This window comes from Silurus aristotelis (genome assembly GCF_946808225.1).
Source record: "Silurus aristotelis genome assembly, chromosome: 14".
NCBI lineage: Eukaryota > Metazoa > Chordata > Actinopteri > Siluriformes > Siluridae > Silurus > Silurus aristotelis.
Window position 1 is genome coordinate 15,338,390 of NC_139587.1, and position 22,356 is coordinate 15,360,745.

The 22,356-nt window shown below is 35.8% G+C and overlaps 1 protein-coding gene across 8 annotated transcripts in view; it reads left to right on the plus strand.

Moving 5' to 3' along the window:
• fgf13a (fibroblast growth factor 13a) overlaps nucleotides 1-22,074 on the plus strand; it is a 114,320-nt gene extending 92,246 nt beyond the window's left edge. For all 8 annotated transcript variants that reach the window (XM_083560518.1, XM_083560523.1, XM_083560517.1 and 5 more), the window contains 3 exons: nucleotides 8,384-8,487; nucleotides 18,099-18,297; nucleotides 20,259-22,074. In XM_083560518.1, the coding sequence (XP_083416644.1) occupies nucleotides 8,384-8,487; nucleotides 18,099-18,297; nucleotides 20,259-20,395 (440 nt within the window). In that variant the 3' untranslated portion in view covers nucleotides 20,396-22,074. The remainder of the gene's footprint in view (nucleotides 1-8,383; nucleotides 8,488-18,098; nucleotides 18,298-20,258) is intronic.
• The last annotated feature ends 282 nt before the right edge of the window (nucleotides 22,075-22,356 follow it).

A 22,356-nucleotide genomic window follows, 5' to 3' on the forward strand; every position in this document is an offset into this window, starting at 1 on the left:
ACCTACGATGACAATTTCAGACCCCTCCATGATTTCTAAGTGGGAGAACTTGCAAAATAGCAGGGTGTTCAAATACTTATTTTCCTCACTGTATATATATATATATATACCCAACATATATTTATAACCTAACATATAAAAATTACACCCAACATATACTTCAACATTATTTATTATTCTCCTTATCTATTACATTCCACAAGTAAATTTCCTAGTAAGCAGATGCAAGTTCTAATGTTGATTTCAAGTGTGACATGTGAAGTTGGAATTTGTTGTAGTTCGCTTCCTATAAGAAGTCTTAAAAGCTTTCATTACTATTCATGTAAACAATCATCAGGCTAAAAACCAAAACATCAGAGAAATGGTCCAAAAGTCCAAAAAATTGTGGTAGACCACTGAATAATTCTTTTTTGATGTCCTGGCACAGAAAAACTCTTTAAAACATTGTACAGTTCTGGAACAACAATCAATGAACCAAGAGTGATTTATTCTATGAACCAAGAGAAATAGTATGGAAGGAAATTAACTGCTTATTGGACAGTGCTTTATAAAAATGGACAATGACTGAAAGCATACTTATCAAGCAACTCAAGACTTTTTAAGGCAAATAAGTGAAATTTTTGTACACTGGCCAAGTCAGTCACCAGACCTGAATGCAACTAAAAGTTAATTTCACTTGCAAATCATGCACCATGAACAAACAGGATGCAAATATAACTGTTGTAAAAGCCTGGCCGAGCATCACCCAGCGACTGATGATGTCTGTGAGTTCCAGATTTCTGCAAATGTTATGTTACTAAGTATTTCAGATGACACTTTAAATTATGACTGATAGTTTGATCAATTACTTTTGGTTTCTTATAAATGAGAAATTTTCTCGATTTGGAAGTCAATATTTTCAAATTAACCCTAAAATTCTAAAATATTAGTTATTTCAATTCATCTCTCATATACTGGCAGCTTTAACTAGTTTATTTCAGTCACTCAAAAAAACAAATGATGCACTTGGCAGAACGGTACACAAAATTTTTTAAGTTTTAATTTCAGTACCGTTGGGGGGAGGAATGCAAAACAAAAGATTGCTTGTCATTTTTAATTCATGCATTTTAATGTTATTACAATTTGTGAACATCAACAGTTTACATTTTCAAAACAATTTGGGTGAATAATGTATAAAATAATATTTAATAAAAAATGAAAAAGAATAAATCAAATGAATGCAATACACTTTTTATTATATTGATTAAATTAAGTAATCAATTAAATTGGCACAAATCAATTTGATTACACGTAATTTTATAAATGAAAACATTTAATTAAATAGTTTACATTTGTTAGACCCCATTTGGGTAATAAGGATGTATATGTAAGAGTGTGTTTTACATTTAATATTTAATTTCCTAAATATATGATTTACTTATTTCAGCAGACTTATACAAATGTTTTCATTTCTTTACTCCTTCCTTAATTCAGTCCCTGATATTCAGAATTGTTGGGATTTTCTCCTTTTGAAAGAAATTCTTGAAGCTGTACATAAAACGCTTAAGAATCCATCTCACTAGTGTCAGCATCTAGCCACATCCTGGATAGTGGCTAATGCTAGCGCTATTTATCCTTTAGCATTTTTATGCATGTCAGATCTTATTTTCGTGAGTAGCCACAGTGACACTGCATATTTTTTTTTATACCCCTGGAATTGGTCTGTATATTTTCAAGTTTAATAATAATTTTTTTTAAATGCACTCAAAAATAGAGGCGGAGATTAAACAAACTTGCAGTCTGCCACTTGATACATTCCTGAGAATGTATTGGATTTTGATAGATATGTTCTACCTAAAAAGGATTGCATTCGGTACATGTGTCCACCGAACCGAAAGCCCTGAACAGAAAATCTTTGCTACAGATATGTGTACCGTTACACTCCTAGTAGTTGCCTATCAAATGATGTAGTCAATATTTTTAGTCAGGTGATGAAAGCATTCATACATTTTTTATATTCTGTTTCACACTAATGTTGCTTACTTACTGAAATTAACTAAAAAAGCCACTTCAAAACACATTTAAATATTTCATTAAGTGAGTTTTATTGTTACATCCATCATGTGGCTATATGTTGTTTATTACCCTCTGCTTGTGGGTCCTTGTGAATATCACAAAAAAGTTTTGGTAAAACCTTTGAATACAGCTAAATGAAGGCTATCATTATCTTGCATACTTTCTTAAGTTTAGTATTTGGTGCACTGGACTGAGATTTAAAAAATTTCTGCTCCTAACACACTGCAGTGACTTCAGGAATGGAATTCAGACACAGAGGACATAGCAGTGTTTTATACCTAAAATAAGAAACAGAACATCTACCACCCTTGTGAATCTCAGGGGCACACACAGGTAATTACTGCAAGTGGGCCGAGTGGGATTGCAAGCCATCACTAAAGTGCACAGCCAACCATATGGCTTTGTCTCACCTATGAAAGCACAATAAAAGAAAAACCCTTCAAACTGCTAGTCTGCAACTCTTTTGTTTTGTTCTTTAGTTATTAAAAAACAAATCAATTGTAACCATGCATAAAATAGAAAGAAAATCAACCAGAAAGATTTCAAAATTATCTACATCCCAATAAGTTTTGTACTCAATTAAACTATGTAGACAAAAGTATGTAAGTTGGAGGCACACAATTGTATACAATGTCTTTGGATGCGGTAGCATTAAATTTTTCCTTCAGTTCAATTAGGAGACCCAAATATGTTCCATCATGACAATGCCTGTGTGCACAAAGCCAGCTCAAGGAAGATATGATTTGTGGTTTGAGTGGACTTGAGCCTGCTATAGGCCTCTGAACTCAACCCAACTGAACACTTCGGGATAAATTGTAATGCTGAGTGAACACCAGGCCTCATTAGTACCTGACTTTACTAACACCATTGTGTTTGTATAAGAACAAATCTCAAATTTGTTCTTATACAAACATCTCCAATATCAAAGTTGATATTTGCTGTCATAATATCCTTAAGTCTTCTGGAAAAGATGTTCCACTATATTCTGGAATGTGGAACATCTTTTCCAGAAGACTTGAGGATATTATGACAGCAAATATCAACTAAATGTAGAATGGTCAAAAAGCACATACAAATCATATGGTCAGGTGTCTACAAACTTTTATCTATATAGCATGTTACCAAGCTAGCTATCAAGAAGATTGCTAATTAGTGCTCTTTATAATTTCAGTCACATGGGACTGCTTCATTTCCCTAGTGAATTTTTTCATCATGATTGTAATTGCTATATTTGCAGACATTCCAGTCTGCAAAAACCCATTTCAGGGAGTTAGCTCCATAACCCTTGAGTTAGCTCCATAACCCCTGCACATCTTATCTCACCCTATTGATAGTGAGATGCTATCAATATTGAAGAGATGTGGGGTCTGTATTGAACATTAGCACAGGTGCTGAAATACATTTACAGTTTTTACAATTCTTACAGTTAAGGAGAACGCTCCAAGGCTGTCTGTTCAGTGAGCCAAGGGCCATTTTAAATGATGTGTGCTTTACAGGAAGTTGCTCATAACAGTATCTGTTTCAAGATGGAATGTAAAAGCGTCTGGCCTCCAAAGCTGGTTATAAAGCTAAAGAGCACATAAAAGGCCTTTTAATGGCAGCTAACATTAACCAAGCTGACGCTTCCAAGTATGATACAAATGTAAATTAAGGAAATACCACCTTCTTGTATTTATTACAGGAAGCTGGTTCATTTGAGTGTCTGATTGGGTGTCTGATCTCAAGACTAAAGGCTAAACTCTAAAGGGTAAAATCACCATGTAATAGTTTTTAAAAGGTCTCACACTGGCAAGGCTGATTCGTCCAAAACATTTGTGAACTGGTGATACTGTTCAGAAAATAGTCTTGTACTTTTTAAGCTATATGAGTATTTATGAATATCATAAAATATTATATATATATGTTCAATAAATTAGGACAGAGAAAAAAAATATTTCTTTAAAGTCTGATGTTTCCATCATTAGATCTTATTAGGTTTGTGTTTGGAGTGAAGCAAACACTCATCTTGGTCACTAAATGTCATGCTTGGCTGCTTTATTGCATTATGTCTCTTTCCACTGAGAACTTAATTTGATTTCCAATCAATGTGTCTGGACTGGAAGCCTTTCCTTCTGTTTACCTGAAATCCAATTAATGTTAACTTGTCTTTTTTTCACCTTTTCTAATGTCAGTTTGTTCTAATGCGTATCAGTTCTGTCATATGTGCGAAAAGGTCCCTGTCACTAATGTTTGCTATTTTTATTGATTTATTTATTTACAACTAAAGCTAAATGCACTTCAGTGATGTTTTTGTCGAAGTATACAGTATATGTGTTTTTTGAAAAAAGGCTTGTTAATAGTTTTTTGTTTCAAATGGCACCCCTGGAGGATACAAGAAGACTCTACTGTATGGATCAATTCGTTTTATCTCAAAACAATCCAACTTGTATTTTTCCACCTCCTTTAATGTGAATTCGAAGACCGTGTAAGTTTTCTACACTGTAATCATGTATAATGGCTCTATTAGAAATTTTGAAATCCAGATTTATGTAAATGGAGGTTGGGTGTGCCACACCGTTTAGCTGTTTTGTGTAAATGCTTTTTTAAGGTACAATAGATAGCATGTGGTAGTTTTGTTTTCTACTTGCTTTTTGGAGATCCTGCTATATTTGTGCTCAGGTGCTTTATTAGCTGCTGGTAATTGACTTTCTCCTCCAAAACCCCCACAAGTAAAGCCATGGCAATCCCTTCAAAATGAGATACACCTGGGCCTCTGTGGTGTTATGTAAGTGTGTGAGTGTGTGTGTGTGTGTGTGTGTGTGTGTGTGTGTGTTTATTATATTTTGTATAAGAAAAACATTTGTTTCTACCAGTGTACTTACTTGTAGCCCCCTTTAACTAGGTTTATATTATTCATAGACTCTTTGTCTTTTTTCTATTAGCATAAGGTTGTGTTTGATGGAAAATATAAAGTAGCTCTGGATAAGATCTCCAGAAAGTGTAAAAGTAATTTTGCATGAGAGCTATCAAAGCTGTCTAGCAGCCATTGGTATGAAACAGCCACACCCTTCTTACCTCATTCCTTTTAAAAAAATGTCTTTTCACCCCCAGTCTGGGGAGATTTGCCTCTATAAAGTGCATGAGTGATCTCTGCAGGTGGAACTCAGTACAGATGAGACAGGCTCTTGATGTGGGATTAGTGAAGCTGGTTGATCCTGAAAAAGGGGGGGAATAGCTACACCCAATGTGCCCTATCAGTAACCTGGGTGGAGCTGATGTGTAGAGCCACAGTGTGCAAGAGCAGCACTGCTGAACTCATCATTCAGCATCAAATATTGACCAACGATGTTCATCTTTCTGATGAACGCTATGGGGAAATAAATGCCTTGTGCACTCCTACATGAAGTGCTGCTACAATTTGTAAACCGTCTAAAATCCCATTTTCCGCTCTTTTTAATTAGTGCATTGTTTAAAAAAGCTAATTTAAAGCAACATCTTTAGCCCATAATGTCTGCTAGTGAAAGAACAGAACATTTTTAAATGATATGTTTTACTGACAAGTAAAAATACTTTATTTTCAAATTCATAATTACAGAAGAAATCATATTATTGAATAGAGTTGCACATCCTCAAGTATGCTTGTGCCAAGAAGATATAGTTAGGGTCATAATCAAACACAGAAATGCAGGGAATGTTTTCATTAAAATAGTTTCACCATTTAAAAAATTATATTTTCTCTTAATTTATATACTTATGGACACACCTGACTTCGTATATGGCAAAGTCAGGTGTATGCCATAAACATTTCCAATTATAAACATAATTTTCTAAATATTGTGCTGCGGATTGATCTGTTTACTGTTCATAAGTGTGCCTTTCATAGAAATCATTTTAACATTGAAAAAAAAAACTAGAGAGAAGTTTATTTTATTTATTTTTATTTTTTTGTACATAGTGTGTGAATAATGAAAGTGGTTGTTTTGTGAGTTTGAAGAGAAGTCTGTCTGGCAAAGAGAACAAAACTTATATATATATATTGACTTCTGGTTTTCAAAATGCTTTATATTCATCAATGTTCACGATTCATGTAAAAAAATAAAAAACAGTGGCTGTTTAGCATGCAAATTGTTAAGGTTTAATGGCACATGAGACCAGAGCAAAGATGTTATTTATGTTATATAAAGCCCATAATTTCAAATGTTATATAATCTGTGATAGCCACACATGGTAATGTGTTCTTATTTCTCAGAAGCTGATTCTAGGCTCCGAATGTTTTATGCATGCCAGCACAGCCTTGGGGATCTGGCTGCTCTACACTCCCCCTCGGCACATGGAGACGCTGTGAAAGGGAGAGATTGTTAGCTTTTTGGCTTATGGCATGGGAGACAGACAAAGGTGCAAGGCAATTTGGCAGTTTCATTGGTTCCAGCCAGGCAGAGCTCCAGCATGGCTCACTAACTCTATTCAGCAGAGTTTGAAAAGAGAGAGAAGAAATGTTAGAGTGAACATGCACACAAAAAAGAAAGAAAAGCCAAATTCATTTTTCGCCACTGGTTTGAATTCTTGTAACTGCAAAGTAAGGGCCAGATCCGAAAGCAAACATAATTAACCACCATCTTTCCAGCTGAGAAAAAAATTGCACTAGGTCAGTGGTCCACATGACATTTTTACAACATGCATAACTTCAACAAGTTTGGCAGGCATTAATCAATATTGTTTTTAATAGCCTTCCATAGTTTTATTGCATTCTTAATGTGTGTAACTTTGTGGAAGGTATTTTCATATATTCAATGAGTGAAGGTATTAGTATTCTCATTATTATCACTTTATAAGCCTATACAGAAACTGTTATTGTTGTTGATTATGATGATGATGATGATGATGACGATGACGATTATGACAATTACGTTCCACTCAGAGTAACATGCCCGACTGTACCTTAAAATTAATAAGTAAATGTAATATAAACTATAGTTCATATAATTGTAGCCTACCCTCATAATTGATTCAGAAGAACATTTGGCACCTTGGTCTCTGGAGCAGCCATTTTTATGCTTGGTATTACAAATGCTAATCCTGTGTCTTTGTCCATCACTTCTTGTCAGACTGCATCAATTCAGTTTAATTAGCTGTCTTATTACTGTGGCTTTTTTTAGTGGTGTAATACTTTTAGATACTGAAGTACTAACTATTAGTTGGCTCTGAAAAATATTGTAAATACTTTGGGGGAAGGGTTGCACTGTCATAACATAAGAAATAAATAAATATTTATTTAAATATTTATGTTAATCTTGAAATCTTAAATCATTAACAGTGACCCTTTTAAATAGACAATAATTTCCATGGATCCCCTCAATACAAAATTAAGAACATAATTTGACAGTAAATACTGTTTAACAACTTTGATAATGATGTTGCTTTATGTACCACTGTAGGAAGAAAAAAAATATAACTATTGACTCTTCTCCATGAACCCCAGAGTGGATAATTGGACCTCATTTTAAAGAGTTTTGAGTGCACTTTGAATTCACTACAGTACACTAAACATGATTATGCTACATCAAACCTTCACACACATAACGATCAGGATGTTTGAAGTGTGCTAAAATGGAAACTATTCATAGTAATGGAAATAATAATAAAAGATAATTGGAAAATAAATATAATATAAAAAATAAATGTTGTATTAATGCATATGAAGATACATATTGTACTACTATTGTATATAAAATATAATATATAGTATAATATACAGAATAACAGATGTCACAAGCAAATACAAAAACAAACAGTCCATAGAGGTATGCTAGAAAGAATGTGTGTATAAGTTATTAGGGAAAATGTATAACCTCATCATTATGAACAGATTTTTTTTTCTTTGTTTTTACTATTTAAATGGCATTTAAAAAAAAAAAGTGAAATGTAATATACTAATGATCTTGTTTCTTTACAAATTTCAAAACGTTCATGTTGTTGACCTGAAGATATGTTAAATATCATCTGTGCTGATGAAACGAATCTAAAATATTAAGGGAAGGATTTGATGAACAAACTTGTACTATTGTACTGTACACAAGCTCATGGGAATATGATGAGGAGAAACATTTGGAAAAAAGAACAAAAATCTGATTTAGTGGTAATGTGAGTGGGCATGTAGCCTTCCATGAGCTGAATGTCAATATGGATGTCAGCATTCGCTAATTACTCAGCCTGTTTATGTGTTACAGCCTCCTGAACACTTCTGTACTGAGAGCCACATGGACACAGACTGTACTCTTGGAAATGTGCTATTTTTAAGCATTCTTTATGCAGATTAGTTCATGCTTATCTCTCTGTGTCTCCTGTGCAGCTATGTTCAACCTCATTCCTGTCGGTTTGAGAGTGGTAGCCATACAGGGCGTCCAGACCAAACTGTACCTGGCCATGAACAGTGAAGGCTACCTGTATACATCGGTAAGTAGCAAAAGCCTTTTAAGAAAATCAGTGGCATTGGCAATATAGGTAATCCATCTGTTAACACACAGCGAACATACACATACAATACACACAATCATAAACATATAGTATGTCTTCTTTAAAAACATTCATGTGTGGTTGTAGCAATGTCAATAGTTCTAACACCAATTTAGTCTCATAAACATTTATTTCACTTACGCATTTACATTGCTGAAAAAACCCCCAGAACATGATGCATGTTCTAATGGTTCTGATTACTCCTTCACTCCATATGGCTGCCAGTCAGTACTGCAGAATGTACAGCTGGGTTGTGAATCAGAATATGGATGCACTATATAACAACTTCGAATGCTTCAAACATCAGTCATATGAATGCATTATCTCCTAGCGGTATTTATTGTAGACACACCGCACTTTTCTAGTTGGGGAGGTTGTTTATTAACTCACGTCTGTCTGTGTTCCTGTTTTGCTTCCTCTAATGCCTGGTTTATGGTTGATTCTGAGAACCTCCTCTTCTGAGAAATGTGGGGGTGGAGGGCTAGTAAACAGGAATATGAATATCTTAAGCACACTTTGAACAGAGCAAAAGTTGTTTCTTTGGCACCAGCACTAGTTGCTATGGTGATGCAAACATGAACCATTCCCTAACACAGTTTCATGAAGACCTACATGCACTCTCGATTTCTCCTATTGCAGAAAAATGATTGCCTCGCATCTCTACTATGACTGACTGTCACTAACATGATCAAGGGTTTAAAAAAATAAAATAAATAGCATCCAGAACAATTTTGTGACAGATCTTTCATGTCTGATTAAAGCATGTTCAAGCATGAATAATAGCATCAGCTGCCCGCATCCTGCAAAGAACTTCCTCCATCAGTGTAACTGTGGTGGGCGTACCTGGAGAAAATGACAGCAAGCCATGATACTAACAGGACTGATGCAGAGAAAGAGCTTCTAAGAAAAGATCGCCAGGTGGATGCTGTTTGCTGCAGTGGCTTACTCTTACCATATACATACACACTATTATTTCTATCTTTTCTGCATTTAATTAACCTCATCCATATGATGAGTTGAGTTTGATGCAGTGATTCGTAACCAACTTGCATGCTACTGTATAAGGAAGCAGGAGTGAGGACTCTTTTTTTACTGATCTAATTATAGCAACAGTGCATCTTTTACAGTATTTTATTGCAAAAAGTAAATAAATAAAGCTATAAAGATTGGTACTACACAAGAGTGCTAGCGAAGATGCAATAAAACAAATACACACATTACACAAATACAGAATACTTAACTCCACTCACCAGCAGTCCTCTGCTCTCGCTATGTGCTTTTTAATGATGCGAGCTGCAGTGTGGGTGATTAAATTGTGTGTGCAGACATGCTCATTAAATCGAATCAAAAACACTCTAATCTCCACATCTACAGCGTTATGCTACACCAGGACAACCCTGTGTTAAGTGCAGACAGGCTGTAGTTCCCTGACAGCTGTGTAGCAACCAACCGAATTGGACAATTATATGGGCGTTTCTGCTTTATTATGACTTTAAGCGATAAAGCGAATTGTAGGGTTACACAAAAGGATTGGAAGCTTTGTCCATTTTCTGTTTATCATCCTCAAGGGATGGATATTTGCATCTAAAGTACTGTTTAGTATCTAATGTGTCATTTGTTTTTTAGTTTAATTTGGCAAGCAGTTACCTGCTGGAGCCACTAAATAAGAACTATCATACATTATGTGTTGAATTTGTATTGGCAAGGAAGTATTGTGAATTGTTCAGTTTTGATTAACCCTCTGATGAAGGTTTGAGATGATCAGGTCCTCAGTGGGTGGAGAGATTTCACATGGCTTAAAAGTTAGTAAATGGTGTGTAGTGTGTACTTGTTTTCTGCGAGTCTGCTCAGCTTTGAAGCCTCAGACTAGATGACCAACGGGGTGACTAATAAAAACACAGTGATGTCTGCGTGGCTCACACATACTGTGAGTGTGTGTACGTGTGTGTGTTGGTGTATGTGTGTGTTTGTAGGTGTGTGTGTGTATGTGTGTGTGTGTGTGTGTGTGTGTGTGTGTGTGTGTGTGTGTGTGTGTGTGTGTGTGTGTAAAAACTTAAAGTTACATAGTGTAAATTTAAAGAATTCTGGCACTTTTTAATGGGCAAAAAAACCCATAAAACAAAATAAACAAAATACACCCAAAACAAGCAATGGGCTCTGTATTGAAGAGAACCGTTCATAAGCATAAATGTATAAAAGATTTCTAATATTTTCTGTACCAGCATTTTTGGCACTGCAAGTAAAGAGTGTAATTAAAAGAATTGCTGGGTTTTTTTTTGCACTCTCTGTTGAGGACTTCTGAGTGGTGCTATTTGTCCTGTCTTTCGAAGATCATGAGTTCAAATTCTGATGATTAGAGCAAAACTGTCTGTGCTCTTGGTGTAATAAAAATGGCATTCTCTTATTTTTTTCTATCATTTACAACAGCATTAGCCAATCATGGGTATCTGTAAGCGCATGTAGGTGGAAAGTATCAATTAGTAAATATCCTTCAAATATGATACACATCATGAGCAGCAATTCAATAAAATGCAGTTGGCAGGCTTCACGTTTTAAATGGAAGCACATGCTAGCCTGCACCCTTTTAGGTTGTTGCTGTTGTATAACTGAGAAAGCAGGCTAGTGGGTAGGAAATGGGGGAAGCATATCTAAAAGAATGGTTTAAAATAAAATGAGTATACCTTCAAATGTCACTTATTGCATGTTATTAAGTTTCATCAAATGTAAGCAGAAGCCCAACAGTGAACGATTTAAGGTAAGGAAAAGCTTGAAATAAAAAATCACGAGTATGATTGAACAGGAAACAGAGAGAGTACATGTGGGCGAGTCAGAATGTGTCAATGCAAATGTATTCAACTATCCGTGTGACAACAAGTGGGAGAGATAATCAATTAAAATGATTCTGATCCTCTTTTTAGCTCTCTCCTGCTTTTTCTTTACAATTACTGGCCTCCCCTTACAAGCTAGACTCTTATGCACCACCCCTCTCTCTCTCTGTGTTTATCTACATGGATGTGCACCCCTACACCCACCAGCAGACCTTTCTGTAAAAGTGAGACCAATTAGCACAGCGCAATATAATCGCCTCAGGCAGATTTAGGATTGGAAAAAGATTTTACAAGCTAAGAAACCTGCAGATTGTGTTTGTTATATTAATATGTTACATAATATATATTATATTATATGCTATATGGTAAATTATATATATATATATATATATATATATATATATATATATATATATATATATATATATATATATATATATATATATATATATATATATAAAACAAATACAATATATATGATGGTTTATGATTTATTTTTATCATTTATCTAATCATTACGGTAGATTCTGTTCTTGCCATGAAAAGAGATATCTGTTCACAAAGTATTTGCAGCACTTGTGCTATCTGATAAACTGCACTGTGTTTTCATCAGATATGACTATATTGTTGAAGGCACTGAGCCCTAAAGCTGTAAAATACTGGCCATGGCTGGGGCAACAATTTTAAGGCCCTAAATTGTTTTTATGGTTCTGTGAGAGTATGTGTGTGTGTGTGTGTGTGTGTGTGTGTGTGTGTGTGTGTGTGTGTGTGTGTGTGTGTGTGTGTGTGTGTGTGTGTGTGTGTGTGTGTGTGTATGTGTACCTAGACAGTGTGGGTCCAAAGACAAGGTTAGGTGGAAGGAGGAATGAATATTAGAGTGGTAAATGAGCAAAATGGAGGTGCCTCTCAGCAGTGCCAGAGGAAGCCAAGAGGGACAGAGTCTGAGTGGAATAGATCCTGACAGCATTCACTATTTAAATGGATGGAACTGGAGAACAGGAGTGTGAGGTTGAAAGAAAGAGGGGGTGGGGGGAAAGCAATGAGATAGAACGACTGAAGAAGTGGGGAGGATTATTATGTGGGTTGGACAGTGGAAGTGTTAGATAGAACATGATGAGAAAAAAATGATTAAGCGTGTTATATTGTATAATAAATAAATAAAACCAATAAAATCAAATGTGTTTGCTAAAAATATTTCTAATTATCAAGCACTGTTTATAAATATGAAGGGATGTGGACAACATTATGACAATTTGAATAGTTGAAAAATGTAATGTTCCCTTCAAAAGAATGCCCTCACAGGACACCAACACATCTCTCATATATTCTCCATGCATATAACCTCGATCTTAAAAACACAAACCCTTTATATTTCTAATTCGTGAAGTTACTTCTACCCGGTAGGGAAGCCCTGTTACTAGGTAGAAAGAATGAGGGGAGGGGCAATGCAGGATTTCCCTGGTCGCAAAGCTCTAAGAAGCGGGACTGCAGCTGTGGTACAATTATACATGCAGATAGGATCAGCACCAGCACAATAACAAAGCATAGCCGACTCTTTTTTCTCAAAACTCTAGTATTGTTTGTGCAATTCTCATTTATTCATCAATGCAGTGACTGACATCAGATGTAACTGTAGTCTAGTATTTGTATTCAAAATTAATACTTTTACGTATTCATATACATATATAAATTCATATTTTGGTATTATATGAAACACTGTGACAGAATTATCTGGACAGTAGTTCTGAAGTTACTGATTGGAAAAACAACTGTTGTTGGTGTATCTCTATACATAGCCTATGATCTTTTGGATTTCACATGTGTCTAGCCTTTAAATTCAGATAAATCGCTGCAGTTTTCACATTCTTATAATGCACACCATTTTCCCATTTTCATGCCGCAGATTACCTCTAAAAGACAGCCACGGCTAATGTCCTCCACAATCCTGTGGATTTCAGCAGCACAGTGCATATCTGACGGCCTCTTTCAGGCAAGATAGAATAGCCACAGCTGTGTTCCTGTCAGGATATGTGGGTGCTCGGCATGTATGTGTGAACCGTTTGAAACAACCATCAGCACAAACACTCATCAGGAGTGACATAACAAAAATAGGGGCACCCAGAAATCTTAAGGACATGCAACAAAGGATTGCTTTCAATCAAGCCTGTGATTGGAGAGGTTTTAAATATGCTGTGGTAATTTAAGGTATGTGCATCTATGCACATGGGGGACGTTGTACATAGGTGGTGATATAGCCTGCCAAATGTTTCTCACAGGACTAGGAGGTGGTATAATTTATAATAATTTTTTAAATGTTAGAACCTAGAAGTATTGTATGTTTGCTTTCTCTTTGGTATTAGTGGTGTAAAGCACGATACAAGACAAAACAAAATGAGACTGTGAATCAGAAACCTTCTCTCAATGTATTGAGCATCATGGGGGCATTAACCTACAGCATATACAGCATAATTCCTGAGCCAACATAGTATTATATCTCCAACTCTGTAGTCTTCACTTTGATCTACCCAGTGTGCATGAGAGAGATGCAAATAAGTTTTTTTTAAGCATCAGAAAAAGACGTAAGCTTCTGGAATCCAGCCTTCATGAAGCACAACAAAAGATCACAACTCTTCCCAGGCATCTATCCAAGTAAATGAATCCAAGACCCCAGGCCTAAATGATCAAAGACCCGACTGAGTACTAAACACAGAATTTCTTCTATAGTACATTCAAAAGACTTGTTAAACTGGATTACCTTAGTCTAGCCCCTCTGTTTGTTCACAGCTCATATGTCTGCACCATCTGCCTAGACTAATACTGTACACTGCATGTCTGTAAATCAAGAGATTCCAGAAAGTTCAGCTGTTTAATACATTTATTATCCCTTCAACAGATTAAGGCAGAGGGGTTTCATTTTGTAGAGAATTCAAAGGTGGAAACCTGCTCAAATATCTGAGTCAGTAGTGCACTAGTGGAATCATTCATATTATAAATCTAAAAATCTAAATATTTTTATACCAGATTGCTAAATTACATCGTGTCATCCTAATTTTCCTGTGAATTTACATCCTAGCAATTGTCGACATTTGAACGCAATGTTTTTTGAATAAAATGTATTTATTAAAAAGTAGAAAGATGACAAGTCAAAATGAGGCATAAAAAAAGTAAAAGCACAGACACTTGGTGCATCCGGTGAAAAGAACCAACCACCCATCCTCCAGCAGCATTGGCACGGACAAGCCATCACTTATTGGAAGCAATAACAGAGCAATTAGAACCAAGACCACAAAACACATCAACAGCTTATTCTCCAATGTCATTAATCAATCAGCCTCAATGCCCTCCAATTACAGGGACACTTAAATTGAGTGGTACTATACAGTGCTTTTTTCCAGCCATTCATTATGTATGCACTCTGATCCTTAAGCACATTCTCTATAGTAAATTCACACTCTAGCCATCTATGTATTTATATACTGTATTTATTCAGTCTATGTTGCTATTTATTTATAGTCTCTATGTTTGAATCTATTGGATTTATGTTTGGTGATTTTGCTGATAACTCTTCAAATCACACAACATCTTTGTATTTGTCTCTCGCACATGTATTACAGTGCCTTATAGATACACACTTCTAAATTGTATCCTCAAAATTCCTAATACTAATACGAACATTTAAAAATGTGAAAATAATTGCAAGGTTGCATATCTTGTCAAGTCAAGTTAAGTTTATTTCCATAACGCTTTTCACAATAAAAAGTGTCTCAACGCTTGTCTCAACGTAGCTTTACAGAATTAAAGAAAGAAGGTGAATGATGTGTATTTATCCCTGATGAGCAGCCATGGTGACTGTGGCAAGCTAAAACTTCCTTAGATATTATGAGGAAGAAACCTTGAGAGGAACCAGTCTCAAAAGGGGAACCCATCCTCATTTGGGTGATATCAAGAGTGTGATTATAAATCATTAAACAATACAAAACACTGGGGAGTGAGAACTAACATGAGCACTGGAATGTAAGATTGTGAGTAATGTCCTTTCTACAGTCTTATACAGTCATTTGACATTATGGAACCAGGAGCAACTGAGCAACTCATAAAATAATAACATTGAGATCATCAATGAGCAAAATCTCTGAGCAGAATTTAATAATAGAAAGTTATGTGCCATCCAATCTTTTAATTCTTTAACACACTCGGTTAACAAATTAAGATGTTCCGTCTGGTTTCGATGAGATAAATAGCTGGGTATCATCATGCATCCAACTAAAATGTGTTTACAGAATATTGCATAAGTTTGGTTTGTATTTAATGAGTCAGATGTATGCAGGATAACTAAAGAGAAAAGAGAGAATGTTTAATTAAATGCAGAGAACATTTTTTCTATATCACCATTCTTTCTATCTTTGCCGTAATGGTCATACAGATTAAAAAAGGCTACGTTGTATTAAAATAATTGCTTCCATTGTTCCGAATTTAGAGGGAATTGTTGTTGTTTTTCAGAAATACATTAAAAAAATAAAGATTTTGCATGTATATACTCTGCAAGTTCTACAAGATAAAACACTACAGATTTTCACAATAGACATTGTCTCAACGTAGCTTTACAGAATTAAAGAAAGAAGGTGAATGATGTGTATTTATCCCTGATGAGCAGCCATGGTGACTGTGGCAAGCTAAAACTTCCTTAGATATTATGAGGAAGAAACCTTGAGAGGACTCAAAAGGGGAACCCAACCTCATTTGGGTGATATCAAGAGTGTGATTATAAATCATTAAACAATACAAAACACTGGGGAGTGAGAACTAACATGAGCACTGGAATGTAAGATTGTGAGTAATGTCCTTTCTACAGTCTTATACAGTCATTTGACATTATGGAACCAGGAGCAACTGAGCAACTCTTAAAATAATAACATTGAGATCATCATACATCCAACACCAGCTTTTCCATGCCAGAGCCTTTAAACACTCAAAGAGGTCCAATGTCCAAACTCAACATGAAGTGAAATTCAAATGGTGCTGGTACGTCTCTAGATGGTCGGGGTTGTTTGCAGGGTCGGCATCAACTTCTTTAAAGGTCCACAATCTTCATGAGGTGGGACGTGACTGGAGCTGTCGAAACCTCAGGATGCCTCGGGATGGGTAGAGAAAGAGAAGCAGTGGAGAGGAATTAGAGTAGCTGCTGTTCATAATATTAACAAGCACAAGTTGATAATGTGCATGTGATCAGATGTACTGGAGCACAAGGTTATGATATGTGATATGTGTTATGTGTCGGACTCGCTAAAGAGATACGTTTTTAATCTGCTCTTAAACTGGGAGAGTGTGTCTGAGCCCCGAACACAGTCAGGAAGACTATTCCAAAGTTAAGGAGCTAAATATGACAATGCTCTACCACCTTTAGTGGACTTTGCTATTTTAGGAAATACTAGAATTCAAAGTTTTGAAATCTCAAAGAGCGTGATGGATTCTAGCCTGTTAGAAGACTGGATAGATACATGGGAGCCAAACCATTTAGGGCTTTGAGGTAAGTAGCAAATTTGTAGTCGATTAGAAACTTAACAGGTAGCCAGTGTAGGGATGATAAGATTGTGGTTATATGGTCGCATTTTCTTGAACTTGTGAGAACTCTGGCTGCTGCATTTTGAACTAACTGTAGCTTGTTTATTAATGAAGCAGGACAACCACCTAGTAATGCATTACAATAGTCCAGTCTGGAGTCATGAATGCATGGACGAGCTTCTCTGCATCAGATAAAGACAACATGTTTCTTAGCTTAGCAATATTTCAGGTTGAAAAAGGCTGTTTTTGTAATATAGGTGACATGATTTTCAAAAGACATGTTGCTGTCTAAAATAACACCCAGATATTTTGCTGTTGAACTAATATTTACAGGACATGCTTCCAAATGCAGGATGAAATGCTTGGAGCTTTTGTCTACTGTTTTTTGGGACAATGAGCAAAATCTCTGAGCAGAATTTAATAATAGAAAGTTATGTGCCATTCAATCTTTTAATTCTTTAACACACTCAGTTAACAAATTAAGATGTTCCGTCTGGTTTCGATGAGATAAATAGCTGGGTATCATCATGCATCCAACTAAAATGTGTTTACAGAATATTGCATTAATTTTGGTTTGTATTTAATGAGTCAGATGTATGCAGGATAACTAAAGAGAAAAGAGAGAATGTTTAATTAAATGCAGAGAACATTTTTTCTATATCACCATTCTTTCTATCTTTGCCGTAATGGTCATACAGATTAAAAAAGGCTACGTTGTATTAAAATAATTGCTTCCATTGTTCCGAATTTAGAGGGAATTGTTTTTGTTTTTCAGAAATACATAAAAAAAAATAAAGATTTTGCATGTATATGCTCTGCAAGTTCTACAAGATAAAACACTACAGATTTTTTTTCTGTAAAAGTGGAAATGCAATAAGCAAGAAGAATGGTGAAAGAAAACCGAAGGTAAATGGGTTCTTGGGATGGAACAAATAAAGTGAAATCTTTGCACATAAATATATATTCAACAACATGATTATGTGTGTCTACATACATATTTTGTGCCTCTGTATTGCTGTATCATGCCTTCTCTGAACAAGAAACCCACACTTTCACCTGCTGAACTAAAAAAAAAAAGTGAATGCAACCTCCTGTTGAAGCCAGTTGAAGGTCCTCATGCCTACGCTTTTCTCTCCTCTTCTGCTCTCTCCTCTTCTGCAGGAACATTTCACACCTGAGTGTAAATTTAAAGAATCGGTGTTCGAGAACTACTACGTGACATATTCCTCCATGATATACAGACAGCAGCAGTCAGGCAGAGGCTGGTACCTGGGCTTGAACAAAGAAGGCGAAATCATGAAGGGCAACCATGTAAAGAAGAACAAACCTGCCGCACATTTCCTTCCCAAACCTTTGAAAGGTCAGTTGCTCTTTTATATTACCTTTTCCAGCGTTTGCTGTCAGGTTGCTACCTGTCTTTTTTTTTATCAATTATTAAATATTTATTAATATTGATATTCATGTTTAAGAAAACTAGAAAACTATTGGAAACAGAGATGTTTACTTCAACTGTAGTGTAACACTTTAACTTCTAAGATTTCACACCCAGGTGGATCTCAAAACTTGTTTGAGTGATCACCAGATAAAAATGCAACTGCAACTGCCTCATTTAACGCAATCTATGTAATCACTTCAAAGTATTTCAACACCATGTTTCTGAAATATAGTGAAGTTAAAAGTAAGATATTACACATTAAAATTAAATGAAAATACACTGATGAAGCTAGATTGAAAATGTACCTAGGTACCACCACTGTGTAATCACAAATATTACAGGACGATCTACCCAACCAACCATTAGCTAGCTATAATATAAGCTCAATTTATAAGGGGAAGAAAAACAAAAAAAACTATGACAGATGAGGCTGCTAGAAGTCTTAAATCCCTCAATACTACCCAAAATAACCAAGTCTGAAATACAGAAATACAAAATCAGGAGTTCTCTATAGTACATATAAATTGATTTACTATAATATTATATAACGTTAGACTGTCTCACTCCTGTTTGTTTACATGCCCACTTTTTATGTCTTCATTGGCTGCTGCTCTGCCATCACAATGTAGCTAGTCTGCATTTGTGTCTGAAGCTGGGCTATTAATGTACCTGAGCTGGCATGACATCTGCATACAAATTTTGTCCCGATCTGACACAGCATAGACTCATGATTTCAGGAATTATTTCACAATTGTCAGGAGCATTATATTATACTGTGTATATATATTCGCCCCTGGCTCAAGAATCATTTAAAACTAAAATCTTATGCACTGTAGTTGAAAGATTCCTGATTTGGAAAAAAAAAATAAAATGCACAGAGCTAATACTGATTAATACTGATTTTTACTGCAGCAGGAACTAAATTATGAATTCTCTTTATGAGTAGGATGAACCTTTACAAAGACTCAATGATAGACTCTGCTGACACTCCACGATGGTTATATATAAATGCGCAAGCAAATTGCCTGTTATGAAAAAAAACTCCAGAAAAGTGCTTTTAAAGAATGCCATCGACACCTCAGCCGTTAATTAGGATGCTTTTTCCTTTTGCTAACGCTCGGAATCATACCAATAGTAGGATATATGGCTTAATCCTAATGAAAAATTGGTGGTCAGACAGCATTACTGAGTGCTCTTATAATGATGGGCCTCCAGTCTCACTGTCTCCTCTGCATCCCCTGGAGAACAGCTCCATGCACGGTTGCCCTGTAGCCCTGCTAGTACATGAAGTATTGATTCTAGCAGCTTTCCACTGAAGTGCTGTATTGATTGCATGTAGTAGGGAAAGCAGCTTTTACTGTGGTTAAAGGAAGTCTCCTTTTAGTGTTGCAGCCGTAGAAGTCCAGTCCATAGCTATTGTAGTTTAGAGTTTTGTTTTAAAGTGGTCTCCAGTCTTATCCTCAGAAGGCCACTGTGCCTGCATTTTATCATTACAACGGAGCAGGATCCACACCTGGTATTCGACCAAAGGCATAGATGAACTGAAGACAGATAACAGGTTGAAAACCTATAGCAACATGGCAACTTTAGGGGTCCATATATATATAGAACTGTGCTTCCAGAACCTTTGGCAGCATAGGGTGACTGCAAAACCGTGGAATAAAGTTTGCAAAAACTGTTTTGGTTAGTGTGTAGACAGGGTTAAAAATACACTTTTTTTTGGCAGAGAGTTTCTGATGAATGCATCATCTGACAGTTGTACTGTAGCCATATGTTTTTTCACTCAGTGTTTGTCACACTACTCTAAAAAGTGATTTTAGTTATTCTATTATTTGTGGGATTCATTAAGTAAAGAATACTCTCTTTCCATTTTTTTCTCTCTACAGTGACCATGTATCGGGAGCCCTCTCTGCATGACCTGACTGAGTTCTCACGTTCGGGCAGTGGCACGCCCACTAAGAGTCGGAGTGCATCAGCCGTCCTTAACGGAGGCAAGGCTGTGAGTCAGAACGAGTCTACGTAGCCCCGCTGCTTTGGCCCACTTACCCTACGCCTTCACCAAAACCTCCGGATGCTCGTGACTTCACGCAGACTTCTCTCCAAACGAAAAATAAATGTAACAAAAAAAAAAAAACTTCGGTGATTCAGAACAAAGACAGCTGATATAGCAAACATCACAACTTCTTTTGAGATAGGGTGAAGTTTGATTGGTTTGTTTTGAAGTTAGACTGCTGTAGTTTTTGAACTTTTACTTTTTTCACCACACCAACAGCATCTTGCGTACGAGCACACCTTAAAAATTGTAGCCTTTGATATTACAGGGCATTAGCCCCTCTCAGGTTGGTTCTAGCACCAAACTGAGACAGGTTTTGTTTTGGTTTTGTCTATGAGAATCGTAAGATGATTTCATCAAGGGCCTGATAAATCAAGTGATGTCCTTTGTAAAAAAAAAAAAAGTTCCAGGCAGGGAGTGAGGGCTGTGACTACTTTTGTGCAGCAGTGGAGAAAACCCCACTGTCCTTTGTGTGTTTCAGTGTGGAAAGTTGTAATGCAGAATTGCAAGCATTAGCTGGGCTGTATATGAATACATTGCATCAGAAGACTGGCCCTCTCAACTATGGAATTCTAAAAGCCTATATTCTGATTGCTTCATTAAAAAAGGTAGAGTGCAGCCTGTCAGATTCAGCATATGTGACTTAATGCTGTTTACCAATAGTTTGAATTAGTTGTTAGCATTCATTCCTTCTCTGTCCTTTGTCTTTAGCTCACCACTTAAAAGAAATATCAATGTTCTTCATGGTTTTATCAGTAAATAGAGATTCCAGCACACCAAAGACAGAAGTGTAAGAAAGTCCCTTTAAGAAGTCTAAACATGACAGGAAAAGACTGACTTGTGGTTTTTGTTCCTTTTTTATCTGAGAAAAGGTGTTTATGGTGGGCCGCTTGCATTGTAGCGGTGTGGGCACAGTATTCTTGAAAAGTGCTTTTGTTGACATGCATTTGCCTTCATGTTTCCTTGGGTTACATTGTCTTCGTCTACGACCCCTCCATAGTGTCTTCCTTGCTTGCTCATATCTATTCACTTTTTTGTCTGAACATGGTCAAGAGTAAAGACTGTCAGTACATGTTATCCCATTTCAAACCCCTGACTACATTTCGTGTATGAGTAGCTTATTGTGGTGATGGTTTTCTATATAAAGAAAGAAATTCTGTGGAATTTTAGGTGGCTTCACATTTTATATGTCTTATTTGTAAAAGTGAAAAAAAAAATCTTGAAAAATAAGAAAAAGAAAAAAAAGTCATCTCTCTCTTGTACAGGGCATGTACAAACCCAAGTTGTGTACAAATGAAGACCCCTTTTTTTTGTTGGATACTGTATGTATTCTTTCCCTCTGAAACAATTTAATCAAAATCGCTTTGGGGGATTCTCTTGGCTGTTTGTTTCTGGGCTTTTCTCTATTTTTTTTAGGTGAACATATCTGTTGCATGGGACACATCGGGAATTGGAGGACTAGAGCTGCATGATATAGGCTATGTGTATTAAACTCACATTGGATTACATGTTCTAAACTACCAGGGATAAACCAGAAATACCATATGTTCCTATGGGTTCTATGCCTGTTTACCTTCCAGTTGTTTCTTATTTGTTGTATACGCAAAATGCACTGAATAAAATGTTTATATTAAGCTATACTTTTAAAATATGTCTATTTGCTTTATTCCAAACACATATGACTTGCAATGCTCAGCAGTTATTAGTCTACTTAAAAATATGTTTGATGTACTTTATTTAATTTTACTTTTATGTTTAAAAATGTAATACAAATACATTAGCATTGCTTAATATCTGCAGACATGCACATAATATATGATTAGCAGCTGCATGTGGCCATATATGTTGGTAGGAAAGAATATCATTAATAACAACATAGACATAGTTAAGCAATTACTTGATTTACTTGTTTTTTAATTTTTTAAAATTGT